Source organism: Asparagus officinalis, chromosome 6 (assembly GCF_001876935.1).
Source record: "Asparagus officinalis chromosome 6, Aspof.V1, whole genome shotgun sequence".
NCBI lineage: Eukaryota > Viridiplantae > Streptophyta > Magnoliopsida > Asparagales > Asparagaceae > Asparagus > Asparagus officinalis.
In genome coordinates this window covers 19,647,680-19,672,377 of record NC_033799.1, presented here as the reverse complement: position 1 = coordinate 19,672,377, position 24,698 = coordinate 19,647,680, and the positions used below count along the sequence as shown (strand labels likewise).

The following is a 24,698-nucleotide window of genomic DNA, read 5'->3' as shown; positions in this document are numbered from 1 at the left end:
ATCGACTACTCGGACGTACATACAGAATTTTTTCAAAAGAATAATGCCAGATATCATAGTTATGGATCCCAAATAATAGATCTAAAGGAAATTAAAAAGGATAGCAAAGACATAGTTCATACAATATTTTTGAGGGAAATGGTTAGTACAATTTTAGAAAAGAAATACTTATATGGAAAAAAACTTAAACATCGGTAAAATAATATATATTATTAGATGGATGTACATTAGATAGAAATTATGTTGACGGAAAGACAAGAATTCATTGAAATGGATCCACATTTCTATGATCTTCTAATTCACAGAATTTAGCAACTTGCATTAGTGACGAATTCAAATTCAACATATGCCCAACCCAAATAGTTAAAGCAAGAACAGAACAAACAACATACATGAAGCAAAGAACGACGACAGCGGCACATTTCCTGCCAATAACACATCTAGCTTTATATCTAATTCTCTAGTGATAACCATCTCAAACAGATTTTACTACTAACCTGAAGCTTTCGGATTCCTTGTAGTGCACTTTTGTATGCCAAGAGAGAATACCCAGATCCAATACCCAAATTCCTCAAAATAGTGGAATCGGTCAAATCCCTCTGTCAATGATTACACATGCAATAAGTATAGTATCACTTTACCAGAATGAGACTCTAAGATGTGTTTTTTGAACTGTGATATAACGCTGAACTTCACATTAGGTACTCCTCAAGAACCAAGAATAAAGATGGAAAAGTAAATGATACACACCTGCATACGAGAGATTGGCAATTTCGAGCTGGGAGCTAGCAGATAAAATAGCATTAGCCAAACACAAGTTGCCCTCACTATTCTCAAAATCAATGGGATTACCTTTATGAGGCATAGTTGAAGATCCAATCTCCCCAACCTTGGTCATCTAGAAAGAAAAATTATCATGAAATCGTTTAGTTCCAAATTGGAAGTTTGGGAGCTAAATTAGGTCCTAATATTTTAGGAAAATTATCATGAAATCGTTTAGTTCCAAATTGGAAGTTTGGGAGCTAAATTAGGTCCTAATATTTTAGGGGTATAGTGGTCAAGCAGGAAGTTTGGGAGCTAAATTAGGTCCTAATATTTTAGGGGTATAGTGGTCAAGCATAAGAAAGTTACCTGCTTAAAACAACCTAACAAAATATAGCTCCATATGTCCTGATCAAAATCAGTCAGGATGTTATTAAACTGAACAACTGTATTGAAAAGCTTTGCGATATAGTCATGCGGCTCAATCTGTATATGGAGCCAGCAACAAGCTCAGATAGAGAGTATGCAAAACTCATTTCAGTCACCTGAGAGCAAGCAACATGCTCAATCTGTAAACTCTTGAAACGTGAAATGGCAAAAAAAACCTACATTTCAGTCACCTAAGTCGATTGCAAAACTCATATTAAAGAAAATCCTGAGGATCTATTAGTTATACACGTTTACAGCTTGTATAGTTGCCTAAATCTTCATGAAGACTGTTTACTAGTAAACTAGTTCAAGCAGAGAATAGTGAATACAAGCAGCAGTGTCAAAAAAGTACAGGTAAATAAAGTACTCCTCCCATTAATGAAAGATGTCCAAGTCATCCACAAAGAAAAAACCATATCAAAATCGTCTATGCACTACTTAATTACGCAAAAAAAAGATCCATCAAGCTGAAATGAATTAGATAGGTAAAACCTTGCAAAGAGAAAAGTAGTAGAAGTAAATAAACATGCCTGTGTCACGTAAGGGTTGAAACCTAACCCCAAATAGGTCACGAACTTAGCTACAACAGTTGGCCAATCAATATCAGGATATGCAACTTTATGTGCATTGTAGTTTCCAACAGCTCCAGCACACTTGCCCAATATTTGCACTTCTGTAAAGGTCTTCCCTACTTCACTTAGTCTGAAAGCAAAATTTGCCATCTCCTTTCCCAAAGTAGTGGGTGAAGTAGGCTACAAAGGGAGTTAGAAGATATCAGAACTAAACCACAAAAACCTACTACAAAAGCAAATCATTTATTCTTGTAGCATAACGATGAAAATTATCAATATGATATTTCAGCTACATGCTTTGAGTAGTTAACTTAGTATATGTTCGCTTCTAATATTGGGCAGGTCATGCCCCAGCCTGATGGGCCCATTGATGCGGTAGCCAACAAGTGTAATGTGTTGTTTGGCTCAATCTACTGCCAAAATCGAGTAACCAATGTTACACTTAAATAATTTAAGCCACTTAAATTCTCACTCATTTCCTGATGTTGGAATAAATAGGAGTTTCACAAACACCCCACCTTGTTGGCCTTCTTGTTTTGATGATGTTTAACAAACAATTTACTTCTAATGTTGTTTGTCTAGTGTTTGTGTTTTCGTATTTATTCTGGGTAAACAACAAGTTGGAGGATGGATGGAATAGAGCTTCAACGATCAAATCCAATGGAGGTTAGCGGAATAGTGGAGTGAAGCCTTGCAATTCTAGTTTAAGATCGTAGTTCAGCTTCATCCACATGTGTACCAAGTTGAGCTACAATGAAGATCAAGATCAAGCTTGGGTAATCTAGTTTAGATTTTATATTATGTGTGTTAGTACCTTAAGCTCAATTATCTATACACACATATTTATTGGTTTCTTCGTATATATATATAGTCATATATATATACATAAGTTTTGGTTTCTATGCATATGTATAGTTATATATATACATACATAGTTTTTGAGTTTTCATGTTTATAAATATGAAATCACATGTTTCATATTTATTATTATGTTTTAGAATATATTGCATAGAATATGCATATTTGTGAAAATACTATATTCTTAGTTTTTGGACTTAACAATAATCATATACATATTTTATTAAGTCTACATAATCATTGTGCAAAGTTTAAAACATGGTTTAGCCTAAATGTCAAAATTCATATGTTTACACTTTCATGTTTTGGTCTATTTTGTAAAATAATGATATTTTTCATTTGGGAAGTCCTTTCTGGAAACCAGTCATTGTAGCATGTTTATTATCATGTCTACAATCATTCCCTAAAGTTTTATATTTTTTGGAATTTATTTGATATTTTTAAACAGTGTTTTAAAATCAGAAAAATAGTTTTCAGAACTTCATTTTCATGTATCAGTTCTCGGTCGACCGCACCTGTGTTCATTCGTCAGAGGGCAGCAGAGAGTTTGTCGGTCGACCGCCGCGGTCGACCGAGAGCTCGAGACTTCCCACGGTTGACCGCATCGGCCGACCGAAGAAGTCTCTGCTCGTTTTCTCAGTTTGGGATCTGGATCGCGGTCGATCGTGAATTTTTTCGGTCGACCGCCGTTTTGTCAGATTCCTTCCAATGGCTATTTTTGTTATCGTTGGCTGGGGCTTTTTTTTTGTCATCTGTTTGGGGTTTTTTTGCTGTTGTTTCCTCTTCCTATATAAACCCTCAAGCCCCTTCTATCTATTCACTTAAGAAGTTTTTAAACAAGTTTTAGAAGAATTTAAGTTTGGTTTTAAGTTTGGTTTAAAATGCTGTTTGGTTTGTTTTTACAAAGAGGAGCTTACATCAGTTGTTGAGGAGTTCATCTTCAACATTTCATCGAGGAGCTTACATCAGTTGTTGAGGAGTTCATCTTCAACATTTCATCATCCTCTCTTTGTATTTATAGAGAAGTTTTCTAACTCTTTTCTCAAGCAATTTCATTATTGATTTTCATACTATTATTATTGCTAGTTTGATATTTGAGTTAGATTTTATTTCACTCATTATTTACACACACCCACTTGAGCTTATTGTATTTTCATACATAGTATATTTAGGTTGGTGAGAGTTGTAACATTGAGTGTGAGCCTACATTGAGTTCTCATCTATTGTAGAGAACATCTATTGATTTATATTGTGCTTATTGTGAGATACATTTTGTAATACACTTATACACCGAGAGAAGTGTGTGGCGAGAGTCGGGGATCGTCCCAAGAGGAGTGGCGTCGATTGACGAACCTAGGGAGAGGTTGTAACCGAGCACTTGAGGGAGACACGTCTAGTTCAACACTTAGTGGGTGTAGAGTGGGATTATAATAGTGTGTTGTTGTGAAGTTTTCGGTTAGTTAGAAAACCGAGTGTTTACTTTATGATAATGTTTTATTGACCATGTTTACTTTGTGATATTGTTTTATTGACCATGTTCACAAAATAAGCTATTTTAAGAAAACTTTATGATATTGTTTTATTGATCATGTTTACTTTATATTCATGTGTTATAATATTTATGAAGACATTTCATAAAGTTTCAATATGCGTTTAAACTCTTTTTGTCAAAAACATGTTCTTAACAAATTCATATTCATGCATGTTTTTACAAAATAATGAGTTTTCACAATTGAGAAATGAAATTGAAAATTTATTTTTGTAAAATGTTTATTTTCATGTTTATAAACATTTTGCAAAGTTTTATCAAGTTTGGAATTGATTTGTTATGTTTAATGGAATTTACAAAATCATGTTTTTCATTCGTGCATGTTCGTGCATGTTTTACAAAACAGATGAGTTTTCATAAATGGGAAGTGATATTCAAGAAATTCTTTTTTTAACATGTTTATCTACATGTTTATAAACTTCCCTCAAAATTTTACTATTTTTGGAGTTGATTTACTATGCCCAATTGATTTTACAAAATCGTGTATGTCTGCAGTTTTTCAGAAACCGTAAATCTGTGTTCAAACATTTATTTCTCTCAACTGGGAAATTCTTTTTCTGAAATTCTTCCTCTAACATGTCATTCTACATGTCTAGAACCTTCCCACAAAATTTCATATTTTTTGGAGTTGTTTTACTATTTTTAATTGATTTTACAAAACTAAAATGCAGTGCTACAGTACCCGCGGTCGACCGCCAAACTCTCTGGACGTGGTTACTGTAGCATAACGGCTATATTTTCCAGATTTTGATATATCCATTTTTTTTGTCTTTTTGCTTGGTTTTCTTGGGTTTTTGGGCTTGTTTCATGAGCCTATATATACTCCATGCCATAATACTTCTAAGGGCACTCAAGAAATGTTTTAAACAAGTTTAAAGAGTTTTAAACAAGGGTTTAAGTGTGTTTTAGTGTTTGTTTGGTTTGAAGATTGTTTTCACAAGTGGAGGAGATCATCTTCTTGTTTGGGCTCCAATCTCCATCTCTCCATCTTGTCATCTATTGGAGAAGTTTTCTAAACTCTATCTAGCTTTACATTTGCTTAGTTATTTGATTATCATTCTTTAAAGCTAGTTTTTATATTGAGTTTAGATTTGATTATATTATCTCATTGTTACACACACCCACTTGAGCTTATTGTATTTGCATACATAGTATATTAGGGTTGTGAGAGATTGTAACAATTGAGTGTGAGCTTTCATTGTGTTCTCATCCATAGTTGAGAACAATCAATTATTATAATTGTGCTTATTGTGAGATTCACTTTGTAATACACTTGTACACCGAGTGAGGAGTGTGTGGTGAGAGTCGGGGATCGTCCCAAGAGGAGTGGCGTCGGTTGACGTGCCTAGGGAGAGGTTGTAACCGAGCACTTGAGGGATACACGGCTAGGTCCAACACTTGTGAGAGTGTAGAGTGTGATTGCAAGAGTGTTGATTGTAAAGTTTTCGGTTAGCTAGAAAATCGAGTGTGAGGTGTAAACGTTGTTTGGGTGAACGTAGAATATTTGCTTATATTGTTCAATCTAAACACTTTGATTTATGGGAAATTATAGATGATGCTTATATTGTGCCCATTTTGGAGAAAAATTATAGATGATGCTTATATTGTGCCCATTTTGGAGAAATCCAAGTGGAATAAGAATGATCATCGTATGTTTACAATGAACAATATTTTGTTAGAATATTTGCTAAATGCTTTTAATTCATCTATGTCTAACAAGTGTGTTCATTTTGATAGTGCTTACAAACTTTAGAAATTTATTGAAGCACATCAAGGGGACTTGGATGTGATCCAACAAGCTTTGGAGGATCCGACTTCAAGTTCATATGAAGCTTCATGCACACGGCCACTAGGCGATAGCCCTAGTGAGGTTTGCGAGTTCGAAACCATTAATGATTTACCTAATGATGAACTTGCTTGTGCTAGTGAAAATTTGTTGCATGCCTTTAACAAATACATAAAGATTTTGTTGATTTACAATGCAAGCATGATAATTTAAAATCCGATCATGAGAAGCTAGTGTCCAAATTTGATGTCATTGAAAATTAAAATACTATGCTTAAAGAAAGCAATGACTTATTAAATTTGGAAAATAAAAATTTGATCTCATCTATTGCTAGCCTATCTCATGCTAAGATTGATGCCATGTTAGAAGTAGAGAACATAAAGAATGATACAGCTTCTTTTATAAATAACTATTTATGTTCTACTTCTAAAAGTGCATATGTGCCTAAAAATGAAGATTTGAATCTTATGAATAAAAGCATTTCATCTTTAGATTCAACTTTGAAAACATGCATTAATAATCATAAGAAGCTTATGGATATGTGTGCCAATACTAAATCAAAATCATCCACTCATTATGCACACATGTATAGCAAAACTTATATGTGTTCTATATGCGGCCGTCAAGGTCATTTAGCTAAGTTTTGTTATGATGCACACAAAACTAATAAGAATTCTAATGCTCCTTGTGCATCTCATATAGCTTCTTCCTCTTGTACACTTACACATTCACATGCTCATTCTCACAAAGCTCATCATAAGCATGCTAGTGTGTTCAAGTGTGATCATTATGGTCGTTTTGGTCATTTGGCCAAATATTGTTTTGATTTGAAAAGAAAATCTCATTTGACAAATGCTTCCAATAGACCACATGTTTTTAAATATGATGTTTGTGGTAGATATGCCCACTTAGGAAAGTTTTGTTTTGATAATGTTTCACATTTGCAAAATAATCTTAAAAGAAAATCTTTATTTGCAAATGTTTCCCGTGCACGAGCTAATGGTCCACAAAAACAAATGGATCTCTTTCATTGCACAAATTGCAATCGGAAGGGTCATTTGAATGAATATTGTTTTGACCATGTTAGTGCACCACATATACCTAAGAGGGTTCATAACCCTAAGGTTTTGAGCTTAAATGATAGGGGTCATGTCCCTAAATCTTTTGGTACCAAGAGTTCTTAGGTACCAAAACAATTTTGAATTTTAAACCAAGAATTTTAATGTTTTTATCTTTCTTTTTCTTGGTTTATGCTTTGAAATTTTTGTATATGAAAATAAATTTTTTTGATCAATTCTGTTGTTTTCTTGATTATTGGTTTTGTTTTGACGAGAGGTTTGTTTTATATAACCCCCCGGATTATTGGGTGTTTATTCCCAAATCTTGTTTACCGGGTGCTAAAATGTTTATATGGGTTGTTACTAGCTCAAGAGCTAGATATGGTTACCTCTCTTGATTTTTTTTAAAAATCAATGATGTTTTGGTTTTATGATTTAAATTTTGATTTATGATTTCATTTGATTGAATCGTTTTTCATTTGAAAACATTTTGCATGATTCTCATGCTCTTTTTCTTTTGATTTCATAAATCTACTATTATACATGTTTTTATGTTCTTTATGAGACACTATTTTCATATATGTTCTCATTATGTATGTGAGTAAATTTTTTAGCATGCTCTTATCTATGCTTGCTCACATATGTTTGCCATGATCTTTTATTGCTTATATTCTATATGGCATTTTGATAGGGGGAGCAATCCCTATATCTTTCTATGTGTTATACTCACATATGCTTATTGATAGGGGGAGCTTTCGCTCTCTTAATTCTTTTGTCCCCTTTTTGATGTTATCAAAGGGGGAGAAATATTGTGAGTATATCTATCTTGTTTGTTTATATGCATGTGAATTATAATTTATATATTCATTTCCTTTCATGCATATATCTCTTTTCGTAATTGTTTGTCATCATCAAAAAGGGGGAGATTGTTGGCCTTCTTGTTTTGATGATGTTTAACAAACAATTTATAACTAATGTTGTTTGTCTAGTGCTTGTGTTATCTATTGTTGGAGGATGGATGGATTGCGCCGTAACGATCATATCAAATGGAGGTTGGTGGAATGTCGGGTTGAAGCCTTGCAATTCAAAGTTAAAGATCAAGTTCAAGCTTCATCTGCATGTGTACCAAGTTGAGCTACAATAAAGATCAAGATCAAGCTTGGGTAATCTAGTTTAGATTTTATATTATGTGTGTTAAGTACCTTAAGCTCAATATCATATACACACACAATATTGGATTTTCTCACAAAATAAGCTATTTTAAGAAAACTTTGTAATATTGTTTTATTGACCATGTTTACTTTATATTCATGTGTTATAATGTTTATGAAGACATTTCATAAAGTTTCAATATGCGTTTAAACTCTTTTTGTCAAAAACATGTTCTTAACAAATTCATATTCATGCATGTTTTTACAAAATAATGAGTTTTCACAATTGAGAAATGAAAATTGAAAATTTATTTTTGTAAAATGTTTGTTTTCATATTTATAAACATTTTGCAAAGTTTCATCAAGTTTGGAATTGATTTGTTATGTTTAATGGAATTTACAAAATCATGTTTTTCATTCGTGCATGTTCGTGCATGTTTTACAAAACAGATGAGTTTTTATAAATGGGAAGTGATATTCAAGAAATTCTTTCTTTGACATGTTTATCTACATGTTTAGAAACTTTTCTCAAACTTTTACTATTTTTGGAGTTGATTTACTGTGCCCAATTGATTTTACAAAATCGTGTATGTCTGCAGTTTTTCAGAAACTGTAAATCTGTGTTCAAACATTTATTTCTCTCAACTGGGATATGTTTTTCAGAAATTCTTTCTCTAACGTGTCACTCTACATGTCTAGAACCTTTCCACAAAATTTCATATTTTTTGGAGTTGTTTTACTATTTTTAATTGATTTTACAAAACTGAAACGTAGTGCTACAGTACCCACGGTCGACCGCCAAACTCTCTGGGCGTGGTTACTGTAACATAACGGCTATATTTTCCAGATTTTGATATATCCTTTTTTTTTGTCTTTTTGCTTTGTTTTCTTGGGTTTTTGGGCTTGTTTCATGAGCCTATATATACTCCATGCCATCATACTTCTAAGGGCACTCAAGAAATGTTTTAAACAAGTTTAAAGAGTTTTAAACAAGGGTTTAAGTGTGTTTTAGTGTTTGTTTGGTTTGAAGATTGTTTTCACAAGTGGAGGAGATCATCTTCTTGTTTGGGCTCCAATCTCCATCTCTCCATCTTTTCATCTATTGAAGAAGTTTTCTAAACTCTATCTAGCTTTACATTTGCTTAGTTATTTGATTATCATTCTTTAAAGCTAGTTTTTATATTGAGTTTAGATTTGATTATATTATCTTATTGTTACACACACCCACTTGAGCTTATTGTATTTGCATACATAGTATATTAGGGTTGTGAGAGATTGTAACAATTGAGTGTGAGCTTTCATTATGATCTCATCCATAGTTGAGAACAATCAATTATTATAATTGTGCTTATTGTGAGATTCACTTTGTAATACACTTGTACACCTAGTGAGGAGTGTGTGGTGAGAGTCGGGGATTATCCCAAGAGGAGTGGCGTCGGTTGACGAGCCTAGGAAGAGGTTATAACCGAGCACTTGAGGGAGACACGGCTAGGTCCAACACTTGTGAGGGAGTAGAGTGTGATTGCAAGAGTGTTGATTGTAAAGTTTTCGGTTAGCTAGAAAACCGAGTGTGAGGTGTAAACGTTGTTCGGGTGAACGTAGAAAACCCGGTTGTGATAGTGGATTTCTCCCCGGGAGTTGGGAGCGGAGACGTAGGACGTAAGGTCCGAACTCCGTGATCATTTGAGTGTGTTTGAGTTTGTCATTGGCGCATTTGCCTTTGCATTTATCTTATATCGCCAATTGTGCATTGCTCATTTATTTCATCCTCTATCTAGTTCATTTTGTTTACCCTTGTGTTAGTTTACATATCCTTGCATATATCATATTGTATATCTCTTTGGTAGGATATATCATCTTGTGTTAGTTTATATATCCTTGCATATATATATTTCATCATATAGGATATATCTCATTGTTCATACTGCTTATCCTAGCTTATATAGTTGTTATATTTTATACTTGCTAGGATATCTTGTTAATTAATTTTAATTGGTATTTAATCGGATTAGATTAGCATAAGACCCTAATCACCCCCCCTAGGGTCTAACAATAATCGGATTAGATTAGCATAAGATCCTAATCACCCCCCTCTAGGGTCTAACAATTGGTATCAGAGCTTGGTTCTCTTTGATTTAAGGTCTAATTGCCTTGAGTTAAAGATCCAAGTTATCTTTTTGTGCTAATCTTGTTTTGATTGCATTTGTATCTTGCTTGCCTTTTATATTATGGATATGCATGGTTTAGGTTATGCCATCAATATTGCTCCTAGATTAGATAATTTTTCTTATGATCAATGGTGTGTTAGATTTAAACTTTTTGTTCAATCTAAACACTTTGATTTATGGAAAGTTATAGATGATGCTTATATTGTGCCCACTTTGGAGAAATCCAAGTGGAATAAGAATGATCATCGTATATTTACAATGAACAATATTTTGTTAGAATATTTACTAAATGCTTTTAATTCATCTATGTCTAACAAGTTTGATCATTTTGATAGTGCTTACAAACTTTAGAAATTTATTGAAGCACATCAAGGGGACTTGGAGGCAATCCGACAAGCTTTGGAGGATCCGGCTTCAAGTTCATATGGAGCATCATGCACACGGCCACTAGGCGATAGCCCTAGTGAGGTTTGCGAGTTCGAACCCGATAATAATTTATCTAGTGATGAACTTGCTTGTGCTAATGAAAAATTATTGCATGCCTTTAACAAATTGTAAAATGATTTCGTTGATTTACAAAGCAAGCATGTAATTTTAAAATCTGATCATGAGTCTTTAGCTTCTAAGTTTGATACTATTTCTAATGAGAATATGATCCTTAATGAAAATAATGAAAAACTAAAATTGGATCATGATTCTTTAATTACAAACTTTGGTAAGTTAACTCATGAGAAAGATAATGCCATGCTAGAAGTAGAATGCATTAGAAATGAATTTGATTCTTTTAAGAATAACCATACATGCTCTACTTCTATTATCAATGATGTTGTATCTAATGATGAGTTGAATCATGTGAAAAACCGCATATCTTGTTTAAATTCAACCTTAAACACATGCATTGATAATCATAACAAGCTTATGGACTTGTGTGCAAAGTCTAATGCAAACTCTTCTAAGAAACCTACACACTATGCACACATGTATAACAAAGTTCTATAAATGCACTAATTGTGGTCGTAAAGGCCACCTTGCTAGATTTTGTTATAATGCACAAAAACCCATCAAGCTTAATCATGTTTGTGCATCCCATCAAGCTTCATCATCACACTCACATGTACACACACGTATAGATCATCATAAACATGCCCATATGTACAAATGTGAGTTTTGTGGTCGTTTTGGTCATTTGGTCGATTATTGTTTTGACTTGAAAAAGAAATCTTATTTGCCAAATGTTTCTAATAGACCACATGTTTTTAAATGTGATATTTGTGGTAGATTTGGCCATTTGGCGAAGTTTTGTTATGATTTGAAAAAATATTCAAACTTGCCAAATTCCTCAAGTAAACCACCTTTGTTTAATAATGTTTCTCATTTGCAATATAATTTAAAAGAAAAGTCTTTATTTGCAAATGATTCCCGTGCACAAGCTAAAGGTCCACAAAAACAAATGGATCTCTTTCATTGTATAAATTGCAATCGGAAGGGTCATTTAAATGAATATTGTTTTGACCATGTTAGTGCACCACATGTGCCCAAGAGGGTTCATAACCCTAGGGCTTTGAGCTTAAAAGATAGGGGTCATGTCCCTAAATCTTTTGGTACCAAGAGTTCTTGGGTACCAAAACAAATTTGATTTTTAAACCAAGAATTTTAATGTTTTTATCTTTCTTTTTCTTGGTTTTGAAAATTATGCTTTGAAACTTTTTATGAAAACAAATTTTCTTTGATCAAATTCTTTTGTTTTCATGATTATTAATTTTGTTTTGATGAGAGGACTACGTTTATATAACCCTCCGGAGTCATTGGGTGTTTATTCCCAATCATTGTTTACCGGGTGTTAAAAATGTTTATATGGGTTATTACTAGCTCAAGAGCTAGATATGGTTGCCTCTCTTGATCTTTTAAAAAAAAATTATTGATGATTTGGTTTTTTGTTCTTGTATGATTTACTTGTGATTTATGATTTCATTTGATTGATTTATTTTCATTTGAAAACATTTTGCATGATTCTCATGCTCCTTTTCTTTTGATTTCATAAATCTACTTTTACACATGGTTTTTATGTTCTTTGATATGAGACACTATTTTTCATATTGATATATTCATATGTGTTCTTATGTTCTTTGATATGAGACACTATTTTTCATATTGATATATTCATATGTGTTCTCATTATCTTTTTCGTATGTGAGGAGTGTTTAGCATATTTTCCATCTATGCTTGCTCACATATGTTTGTCATGATCTTCATTTTGTATATTCTATATGGCATTTTGATAGGGGGAGCAATCCCTATATATTTCTATGTGTTATACTCACCCATGCTTATTTGTAGGGGGAGCTTTCGCTCTCTTAATTCTTTTGTCCCCTTTTTGATGTTGTCAAAGGGGGAGAAATATTGTGAGTATATTCTTTCTTGTTTATATGCATGTGAATTATAAATTATATATTCATTTCCTTAAAAAAGGGGAGATTGTTGGCCTTCTTGTTTTGATGATGTTTAACAAACAATTTACTTCTAATGTTGTTTGTCTAGTGTTTGTGTTTTCGTATTTATTCTGGGCAAACAACAAGTTGGAGGATGGATGGAATAGAGCTTCAACGATCATATCCAATGGAGGTTGGCGGAATAGTGGAGTGAAGCCTTGCAATTCTAGTTCAAGATCCAATTCTAGAGAACATCTATTGATTTATATTGTGCTTATTGTGAGATACACTTTGTAATACACTTGTACACCGAGAAAAGTGTATGGCGAGAGTCGGGGATCGTCCCAAGAGGAGTGGCGTCGGTTGACGAACCTAGGGAGAGGTTGTAACCGAGCACTTGTGGGAGACACGTCTAGTTAAACATTTAGTGGGTGTACATTGGGATTACAATTGTAGAACCCCGTAAATTTTATAATGATTATATTGAATTTCTAGTGAATAAATAATTCTTTATAAATATTAATCATATATATATATCATGAATGAATGTGATTATCAGTGTTTGGGAACTCAACGAGTGTGTTTATGGGAGAGATTTTGAGTGGTGCGAGCAGCAGGTTCATAAATCATCTCTTCTGGCATTTTTATTCTGAGCGGTCGACCGCAGGGGATGTTCCGGTCGACCGCATATCAGTCCCGCACTCAGGAAACTTCTTTCCTACTGTGCGGTCGACCGCACTGGGCGCGGCGGTCGACCGCCCAGCAGACAGAGAGTTTTCTGGGTTTCGGGTCTTAGCGGGTTTCGGGTCGGGTCTAGGGGTTAGTATATAATCTAATGAACCCGGGAGAGAGCTCTTTTGATCTGAAATCAGAACCTAGCCCCCTCTCTCCCCTCAAACCCTAGTTTCTCACTCTTTGGTGATTTGGAGGAGCTTTGGAGGGTTTTTCAGCAGATTTTTGGTGGATTCAGCGAGAGGGAGCATCTTCTTTCAGATCTAGGGTTTCGTTTTCGTCATAGGCGAGTAACATCTCGCCCAACTTCACCCCTTTTCGTTTTTATGCATAGATTTGAGTTTTAATCCGGTTTTATTGAGCCTAAATCGTATTTTATGTAGGTAAAGTAGATCTTTATGGCATAAGATGTGAAAACCATATATTTCAGTCTTTAAAAGTTCACTAATGATTTTAGTTGATGAGATTTTAATCTGAACGTTTTTATGAGAGTTTAAATCTATTATTACTGTTTAAGAACTTTTAAAATCATGTTGATTAAAGTTTGGGGTTTTGGTAATGAGGTTTTGACTATTTAAACTTGTTGTTTACTGCCTTATATTACTATGGAAATGTTAATGTTAGGTGGGTATAGAAACCCCCCAATTTTTGAATGAGTTTCGAAGCTGACAGAAACCTAGACTGGGGTTCTGTCCGCTTCGCGGTCGACCGCAGAGGACTCAGCGGTCGACCGTCGTGAGTTTTTTCTAGTAGAATTATTTCTGCTCTTTGAGCGGTCGACCGGCATGACCTCAGCGGTCGACCGCTGCTCGGTTTTGAACCCAGTGATTTTCGGCTCTGCGAGCGGTCGACCGGATTGGTCTCTGCGGTCGACCACCGTACAGATTTTGTTGCACTGTTTATTTTTGTGAACATTTCACTCGTTCGAGTGCTTGCCTCGATTACCTAACTTTGGTTCTCAGTTTTACTAAGTATCTATGCATGATAGCTGACCTGAAATGCCAAGTTTAGAATCACACACCGAGTTGAGTGTGAAACTTGTATAAGTAAATCTTACCATGCATATCGGTAATACTTGCTCAGTTGCACAGTCCTCGTGTTGGACTATAATCCATTTCTGTCCTCGTGTTGGACAATTACCCTTTATCTCATGTGTTGGGAAACCTCTATTTCTAATTCATGTATTGGACATCTTTCTTAACCCTGTATGCGACATTTCACATAGGTTATGACTTAACACTTATGAAGAACAGGACATGACACATATGTAGAGTATGATATGACACTTATGACGAATACGACATGGTAGTTAAGTGGGACGTTACATAATACAGTATATATGTTCTGAGATGGGTTGTATTCCTTTTGCTTATTTCTGGTTACGTATTAGACTCCGGGTTTGGTACTTAGGGATTTTCAATTTAAGATACAAGGTATATAAATAAGGGTTTCCTTGTTTGGATTATTTCGTTCGACGTACCTATGCTCGTGTTGAAACTTTCTAAGTACTAAAACCCCCTTTGTTTTAGGACAATTGATTATATATATATATTCTATGATAACTGTTTTTTCTTACAACGAGCCCTCTCCCTTGGGGTTGGTTATGATGTTGCTTGCTAGCGCTTTGACGCTCGTTGTCCCTCCCCCTTTCAGGTCACGAGCCAGGAGCCCGGAGAGTCGCAGGTGGATGGCGACACACTCTAGTGTTCAGCTATCTATCTTAGCTATACTTTATGTTGGAGCTCCACTGTAGTATTTGTTAGACATTTGAGGACTATGTTATAGATGTTGTACAGGCTGTATGCCTTATTTCCTTTACTCAGACATTTTTTTGTATTTTGAGACTAGTTGAGAACTTCAGCTTTTCTACTTCAGTCATTGACTATGTATTTCTGTTTGTTGGACGATGAGATATCTATGTGGTTGTTATCATTTCATCAGTCATTATTTTTATTGTCTTTTACTTGCTTTTGTACCTACACCTGTTATTGACTCTACTAGAGTGATAGGATTGTGATGGTGAAACATGTTAATGCACGGTGTAGTGCATGGCTGGTTTGACATTCTTGGTTTCACCTTGGACTGCAGCCTTGTGTGAACCCAGGGGCGTCACAGTTGGTATCAGAGCTCTAGTTCCAGTATCCTTAGGATCATCCTGTGTCGAGTCGTGGAGCTAGGATAGAGTTTCTTAGGATTCATGTATAGAGTCCGTAAGGAGTTCCTAGTATGAGTGAGGACGACATATGCGTATACCTCAAAATTTGAGGAAAATTTTTTTTATGATAACTATTTTGCAAATTTAAAGTATTTTGTGTGAATACCATATGTTGAGAAAATTGTATTGTGATATGTTATTTATAAAGGTCTATTTTGACTCATAAACTCTTATTTTCTCATCATCAGAGAGGGAGAGATGGCATGACGTGGTAGGCCTCGTACTCGGAGAGCTGGGCAGGCAGAGTCACAGCAGACTCCATCTGAGCAGCAGCCCGCTCAATCCGAGCCTCAGCAGGTACCACGGATATCATGGCTCCTCTGATTGCCCGGATGACAGCCATTAAGGAGTTGGTGACGACTCATATAGCACCACAGACACCACCACCACCGGTAGCTCAGCAGCAGGGGATACCCGCCATTCCGGTTAGAGAGAGATCCCCAGAGATCATGCCTACAGCTGTTCCTCTAGCAGTCCCAGACAGAGCCACAGAGCAGGAGGCTTGGCTCCGTATGGTAGAGAGGTACCAGAAAATGAGGGCACCAGAGTTCCAGGGATCACCAGACCCTCTTGCAGCCCATAAGTGGAAGGAGAATGTGGGCAATATTCTTGACATACTCAGTGTGGACTCAGTTCAGAAGCAGAGGTTGGCATCCTACAGTCTGAAGGGTGATTTCTTGACATACTCAGTGTGGACTCAGTTCAGAAGCAGAGGTTGGCATCCTACAGTCTGAAGGGTGATGTCGGGAGATGGTACCGATTGCAGTTTACTCCAGAGCAGAGGATGACTCTCACATGGGAGGACTTCATATATTTCTTTGATGGGCAGTACATCTCTTCCGCAGCACGGACTGGGAAGGATCTCGAGTTGTCCCGGCTGACTCAGGGGGACATGATAGTTACAGATCTTGAGGGCAGATTCATGGAGCTGCTACATTTCACGAGTATGTGGCAGACAGGAGAGCGTCAGGCTCAGATGTTCTTAACAGGGCTTCGCCCTAATCTCCGCCGGTACCTCGTCTCGAGGAGGTTCTATTCAGTTAGGGAGGTAGCTGAGGCTGCCACTTCACAGGAGATTGAGACTACTATGTTCCAGAAGGATAAGGAAGGGAAAGCCAAGGCAGGGCAGAGTGGGGACAAGGGCAAGAACAAGAGATCTTTTTCTGGACCTCAGCAGCAGCATCAGGGCCCTTATAAAAAGGGACCCCAACAGGATCAGAGAGCGCATCAGCAGCGCAAGTTCCAGGGATCTTGTTTTAACCGTCGCAAGGTCGGACATAAGGCATCGGAGTGCCGTAGCGCACCAGCAGGAGCCCAGCAGGGCAAGGGTCTGAACCAGCAGCAGCAACGACAGCAGGGCAGAGATCAGGGCCAGCAGAACAGGCTTGAGGCACCGCCAGCAGTTCAGAGGACTGAGGGTCAGATCCGAGCAGTTTAGGAGGTTCCTCAGGGGCAGATTATCCCATATTCTCCATCTCCATCTGCAGTGCAGTCTTCAGCCACAGGCAGGGTTTATGCAGTAGTTCCCCGTGATCATGGAGCTAGCGGAGCCGTAGTAGAGGGTACGTTCTTTGTGAACTCCATTCCCGCCCGCATTCTTTTCGATTCGGGAGCCTCGCATTCTTTCATATCGCATGCATTTATGGCTAGACTCCAGTTCGTAGCTCAGCCTCTAGACACCCCTCTATCTGTTTCCACCCCTTTAGGTGAGGTATCACTTCTGGAGAGCGTTTGTAGGAGGTGTACCGTCAGTTTAGACGAGTCAGAGTTCATAGTCGATCTGATAGTTTTGCATATGTCCGAGTTTGATGTCATCCTTGGTATGGATTGGTTGTCTTCCTACCATATTAGTATTGACTGCTTTACGAAGACAGTCAAGTTGCGAGCATCCGACGGGTCCGAGATGATTGTAGCCACCTCTCAGGGCAACCGATTTGCGGAGTCATTTCTGGCGTACATCAAGGAGGTGATGCAACGGGATCAGGGTGCTGAGTTATTAGAGACTAGAGTTGTTTCGGAGTATCAGGATGTCTTTCAGGACATACCTGGATTACCTCCAGTGAGAGAGGTAGAGTTATGTATTGAGTTGTAGCCAGGCACAGCCCCGATATTCCGCGCACCCTATTGCATGGCACCAGCTGAGATGCGGGAGCTTCAGACCCAGTTGGACGAGTTGCTAGCTCAGGGTTTTATTCGCCGGAGTCATTCTCCATGGGGCGCACCGGTCCTCTTCGTGAAGAAGAAGGACGGTAGTATGAGATTATGCATAGATTATAGATAGTTGAACAAGGTCACTATCCGGAATAGGTACCCACTACCTAGGATTGATGACTTGTTTGACTAGCTACAGGGAGCGCAGTATTTCTCGAAGATTGATCTTCATTCTGGCTATCATCAGCTGCGGGTTCGGGAGATGGATATTCCCAAGACCGCTTTTCTTACTCGATATGGGTCCTTCGAGTTCTTGGTCATGCTATTTGGGTTGACCAATGCACCTGCGATATTCATGGATTTGATGAACTGGGTTTTCCGTCCCTTCTTAGATCAGTTCGTGATCGTTTTCATCGATGATATTCTCATTTACTCGCGATCGGAGGCGGATCACGAGGAGCATCTACGGATAGCATTGAGGACTCTTCAGGAGCATCAGTTGTATGCCAAGTTCAGCAAATGCGAATTTTGGCTTTCAGAAGTCAGATTCCTTGGCCACATCATCAGTAGAGAGGGCATAGCAGTGGACCCGGCTAAGGTCACGACAGTTCTTGATTGGGAGCCACCGAAGACGGTGACAGAGATTCAAGTTCATTCAGGACTTCTCGAAGATTGCGACGCCTATTACACACCTTACGAAGAAGGGTGTACAGTTCATATGGAGCATGGAGTGCCAGAAGGCCTTTGATATTCTGAAGACTAAGTTGACTACAGCGCCGGTTTTGACTATTCCGAGCAGTTGTTTTCGAAAAAAGTTGCCTTCATCATTGATTTCATTAAAACTTCAAACGTTACAAATGAAATTCAAATAACGAAAATAAAAATTACAACTTTTTGAAAATAAACGCAAGATCCGTTCGTCGTCTCTTGCTTGCGTGGGTCTTTGGCCTGTGACGGGGACGTTGATATCCGTGGACTACCTGGCAATCAGATCTGGTCCGGATCAATCGGACAGAGCTTCGTCGATCCGCGAGGGGATCTAGAAGAACTGGTCCGGAAAAATCGGACAGAGCTTCGTCGATCCGCAATGGGGGCACCTAGGGTGCCTAGACACCCCTGGGTGCCTAGACACCCCTGGGGTGTCTCAGAAAATCCGAGACACCCCTAGGGTGTCTCGGAAATTCCGAGACACCCCTGGGGTGTCTCGGAAATTTCCGAGACATCCCTAGGGTGTCTCTGAAATTTCCGAGACACCTTGGGGTGTCTCGGAATTTCCGAGACACCCCTGGGGTGTCTCGGAATTTCTGAGACACCCCTGGGGGTGTTTTGGAATTCCTGAGACGTCCGTTGAGGTGCATTCGATTGTTTTCGCCGTAAATTCTTCGTCCGAACTCGGATTTGAGTGATTCCAAGTGCGTTGGAAGCTTGACGAAGAGTTCGATCCGCTCTAATGGTAGGATTATCTGTAGAATGAACGAGACTCGAAGGGCGTTGTTCTTTTCGTAACATCGCGGGGCTCTCGATTAGCCCGTGCCTTCGTTATCCCGAAATTCTGTCAGCTCATGTAGTTCGTCGATTCACTTCAATCATTCATCGACGTCAATCGAACTCCTGTGGCTCGGATAGTGACGTTCATCATTGCTCTTTAACACTGAGCTGTTCGTGGAGACCTATAGGCAATTTTCGATGCCTACAGATACCCCCTCCAAAGCGTTCCGGCCTCGTTTCTTTTATAGAAGAGGCTGGAACACATTGGATGTGATTGATCCAGCCTTTAGTCGGTGTAAAGGACCTACAGTTAGCTTCAACTCTTGACTCCTTCGATTTTCGGTCTATCCAATGCTTTGACGAATAACCGAAGTTCTTCCGGCGCTGCGTTTAGCGCTTGGCCGTCGTTGGAGTCTCGAGTCTACAGCTGATGAATTGAGTTTGGCTCGTGTCATTGAGTTGACTTTGAACTACTTCCGTCATATTATGTTGACTTAGGGTTTCGGATCACAGAATGTTGACTTTTTGTCGTAACGCGTTGACTGGCGTTGACCTAGGGTTACGCGTTGACCGGCATTGACCCTAGGGTTTCCAATCGTCGAATGTTGACTTTTGGTCACAACGCATTGACTGGCATTGACCTAGGGTTACGCGTTGACCGGCGTTGACCCTAGGGTTTTGAATCGTCAAACGTTGACTTTGGTCGCAACGCGTTGACTGGCGTTGACCTGGGGTTACGCGTTGACCGGCGTTGACCCTAGGGTTTCGAATCACAGTATGTTGACTTTTTGTCACAACGCGTTGACCTGGGGTTACGCGTTGACCGGCGTTGACCCTAGGGTTTTGAATCGTTGAACGTTGACTTTTGGTCGCAACGCGTTGACTGGCGTTGACCTGGGGTTACGCGTTGACCGGCGTTGACCCTAGGGTTTCGAATCGTCGAACATTGACTTTGGTCGCAACGTGTTGACTGGCGTTGACCTGGGGTTACGCGTTGACCGGCGTTGACCCTAGGGTTTTGAATCATCGAACGTTGACTTTTGGTCGCAACGCTTTGACTGGCGTTGACCTGGGGTTACGCGTTGACCGGCGTTGACCCTAGGGTTTCGAATCAACCTGAGGAGAACCAGTTTATACTCGTGTACTCCTGGGAGTTTCGGGAATTAGTTTAGCCTCGTGTACCCGTCGGAGGTTGACGGGTTATCCTTAAGAATATTATACATAATATTTTCCAGGAACTTCCCGTCAATTGTGAGAAATAGTTTAGACTCGTATTCTCATTGGAGTATAGATACGAGTGTTGAATACGTCGTAAAAAAAAACATCTCATACGCGTGTGAACCATGAAAAAAAAGATTCAATCCGGTTCGGTTCATGCTTGTTTGAGTTGGTTCGGGTCATGTGGGCTTGGTTCATATGGGTTCGGTCCAACCCAAGATCCCCAATATAAAAGCTAAACTTCCTTCTCCTCTCCCGTTCGATTCCAGCAAACAAAATCCGCACCCCCCTCATTTTTTTTTTCGGTTTTGAAAGCAGAGAACTCCCCCCTTCAACTTCGGTTTTGTGCTCTCCTTCTCCAAGGACTTCATCCTCTTCTTCTTCAAGCCTTCTAAACTCTTCAAAGCTTCAACTTTCCCTCTTTCCAAGCTCTCATCCTCTCCAAAGCTTCAAGCAAGGAAAGTTGGGTTTGGAGGATCTTCATTAACAACAAAGTCTCCTCTTCAAGGATTCTCCAAGCTTTGGTAAGATCTTCTTTCCTTCATGCTTTAGATTGATTCATTTCTCTTGAATCCTCCAAATTTCAAAACCCTAATTTTTTGATTTAGGGAAAAATCAAATCTTGATTTTTGATTCTTGAAAGTTGGCCGAAAATTAGGATATGTATTCCCTTACTTTTGATTTCAATACTTTCTTAATTCCATGCACATGTATGGCCGAAACTTGAGGGGGCTTTTGTGCAAATTTTGAGGCCGAAACTTGAGGGGGGTTATATGTAAAAGAGGGCTACAATTTAAGGGGGTTATGTGCAAATTTTCGGCTGAAATTTTGGAGGGCTTTTGTGCAAATATATGGCTAAAATTTTGGGGGGTGGACTTTAGACCCGCTTGGTCACAACTTTGAGGGGTGCTTCATGCAAAGAGTCAATGTTTGTTTGAGGGGTTTATTTGCAAAAAGCAACCCACAAAGTGTAGAGGGGTTTATTTGCAAAAGGGCTGAAATTTAGGGCTGAAATTCCAAAAGTTTAGACCACAACCCAATAACCAAAGTTTTGATAAAGGCATGTGGACGTTAATTTGAAATTTGTGAAGGGGTCTATATGCAAAATTGGCTAAATTCTACAAAAGGGCTTATTTGTAAAATTAACCAAAATTGTGGGGTATCGAGGGTGCTATATGATCAGATATGATGACCATGACCCAAATCGAGCGTGTCCTTGACCTGAATTTAGCCTTGAACACGAGGGGTATTTTGGGTATTTCACCAAAATTTACCGCAAAATGACAATCATTGTTTTGTATGCACGAAATTTGTAGGTTTAATTAGACTTCAACTATAAAATCCTATTTATTCATAGGATTTAAGCTCAAGTTCTTAATTTTCCTTTTTAAATTTCGTGTATTCATATTTTAGATTGTACCTGACTTGCTGCTTTTCATTGCAGATTTTCGATGTCTCCCCGTCGACCTCGACCTCGTTCTCATTCGCAGCACAGCGAGGAAGTGGTTCACATGGCATCTTTTCCAGCAGCCTCTTTCTTTGGGGGTGAGAATTCACATTTTCTGTATCCCTGATTGACCTCTTCGCGGGTCATGAAGGAAGAACCGACACCCTCCTCCGCGGGGGTTAAGGTTTCGGACTTGTTTTGCTTAGCCAATTCAAGTCTTCGGATATATTGGGGCGATTTTGTGTCGTCCTACACCTTATAGGTCGGTGTATGTTACCACATTATTTATGTGATGATGCATACCGTTCTTCCAGTGTAGGACACTCAAAATCGTCTCTCCAATTATCCCGTGACTGATCTTATCTCGCTTCTTATGAGATAGATTTTCTAACCCTATCCTTGTGTTTTATTGCAGTGGAGTTTTCCGCGGGCAGCCTTCCCCCTCATGCCAATACTGGTTGTAGCCGGGAGGTCTTCTCTTCAACTTCCATCAGGCAGGCCGTTAGTCCACTCCCTCAGTTTGACAGAGATCGTTCCGACGAATCCTGTCGTTTGATACGGGAAGGAGGGTGTCATTGCTTACGCCAGCTTATTACGGATGCCTCCTTTACTGTGGATTCTACCTCTACTCAGGCTTTAAAGAAGCCCAGTTTCCTGTTCGGGGATCACATTGAGGATCCTGCTACGTTGACTCTTTCCGAGGAGCACTGGCTGACTCTTGATGAAGGAGCTCTCTTGTACATTCCCTCCATTCCTCGTCAATATTCTTTCACTGATTTGAAGGGACAGGCTGTGAGGCGACAGATGTCCTGGCACCTTACTAAGGATGCTGAGCGAGTTCAGCGTGAATATGCCTCTCATAACAAGACTCCTGGTTCTAGCGGGTATCATCATATTCGTGGTCTTCGACCAGGGATCATGGGCCTTGACACCGCACCCCCAGGCGAGGTGTCAGCAGCTGCTCCTACTGTGAGTAATCATCTGGCTCTTCTGGGGAGGAGATTACCTCCACCAGAGCCTAGATGCTATGGTTGGGCTTCCTCACTAGCCAAGGGATGGTGGGCACGCATGACCAGTTTCGTCTTGGTGCGCTGGGAGAGGGATTTGAAGAGCAGTGGATTGTATGCACCTATACGAGCCACCATGTACGGACTCCCGGTCAGCTGTCGCCATTTCATGGCGTTGTTGGAGACATACATGCCTGACAGTAACACGTTCCTGACCAGCGGCGGAGAGTTAGGGTTGGCCCTGCATGAGATGCATCAGGTTTCTGGTCTTCCGATGGGGGATTGTCCGTATCAGGAGTATTTCCCTTCGAACCAGCAGTTGGAGTGGTTGAAGAAGGATAATCCCGATATGTATGACACTCTTTGGGACCTCACTTGTCACTATTATACCTCCTTGATCCAGAATTTTGCTCAAGCGAAGAGGAAGAAGCAGATCAGCTTAAAGCAGTTTGCGGGCTATTTGTTCCAGAATTTGGAGGGTGATTCCAGCGAGCCCATTCGTGAGTTAGATGTGTTGACCCCTCCCGCCATTAATGAGTTGGTGGAAAAGACTGAGGCTCGTTCTTACACCATTGCCAGTGCCGAGGGAGCTTTTCCTACAGGAACCAAGTTTCGTTCGTTTCTCCGCCGTGCACAGAAGTCCATTGGGCCCCGGACTCTACTAGCAGGCTACATTGCTCTCTGGTTGAAGAAATGTGTTGTTCCATACCAGCCTTCAGACGCTTTACCTATCGAGGTGCTCTTCCCCGCAGTTCAGCTAGCTTACGGGAGAGAGCTTTCCCTGCTCCCAGCGATGGTTGCTGGCATCCATTGCGGGCTTAGGTGTCTAGTCAGTAGTTTTACACAGGGGGGTTCTGAACCATCGACCGAGCTTATTTGTCCGAAGGTCGAGCTTCCTTATGCATATCTGATGGCGTGGCTTGTCCTTCACCGTCCTGACTTGATGTCGGCGCCCAGCGTTGTTGATGAGGCGTAAGCCGTTGATCACTTTCCTCAGTTGCAAGTGGTTTCTTTCCGCCCATGAATCCATAGGTGTGAGGAGTCTTTCAGAGTTACAGTCCGAGCACTCGGTCCAGGTAGCTATGATGGCTGCTCGCAGGGCTGAGCCTGCTCAGAAGCAGAGGAAGGGGCATGCCAAATCTCCTCTCAAAGATAATGAAGAAATCCTTCCTACGGGTGATGACGACGAGACTTCTGAGGAGGAATATGTGGATATAGATACCGACAGAGAAGAACTTGATACAGGTTTGTCATGCTCTTTGATTTTCCTTCTCCACTCTAATTGGTATAAACGACAGATCTTGTTCGTTTAATGAAATGACCATTGTCACTTTAGGTAGGACAGTTGACGATCATGAGTCGCCAGCTTCTCGTTATACGAGCCCAGGGCCCGACGATCGAGCTCCCACGCATGTTGAGACGCGTGACAAGTTCATGCATGACCGACCTGTTGGTTCTAGGAGGGCTGGCGCCCCGAAAAAGAAGAAGATCGCTCATAAACCACACGGCGGTCAGCGTCCTTATGGAGTGGATCTAGGAAACATCGCCGATGAAGAGGAAGGTAATATTTATTTTTATTGCTTTAAGGTGATTTACCTTTTGGGATTCGTAACCATGTTTTATGTTCTAGGGTTCTTTGAAGAGGGTGAACTTCCACCGGATCCGGTATCTCCTGGAT

At 39.3% G+C, this 24,698-nt stretch overlaps 1 protein-coding gene across 1 annotated transcript; it reads right to left on the bottom strand.

The window, feature by feature from the left end:
- Positions 364–22,084, bottom strand: LOC109845851 (adenylosuccinate lyase-like). Its single transcript, XM_020415111.1, has 6 exons — positions 21,992–22,084; positions 1,722–1,943; positions 1,132–1,248; positions 751–898; positions 498–599; positions 364–425 (listed from the first exon to the last, which is right to left on the bottom strand). Exons 1-6 carry the CDS (start codon positions 22,082–22,084, stop codon positions 364–366), a joined length of 744 nt encoding a protein of 247 aa, XP_020270700.1.

Bases quoted from the DNA above. Each gene is read 5' to 3' on its own strand.
- LOC109845851 (XM_020415111.1), bottom strand. From the start codon at position 22,084: ATGCCATGTGAACCACTTCCTCGCTGTGCTGCGAATGAGAACGAGGTC. The intron at 1,944-21,991 runs GTCAGGTACAAT...CTCCCTTTGTAG, and splicing joins TCTGCAATGAAAAGCAGCAA to CCTACTTCACCCACTACTTT. The intron at 1,249-1,721 runs GCATGTTTATTT...CTCCATATACAG, and splicing joins TCAACCCTTACGTGACACAG to ATTGAGCCGCATGACTATAT.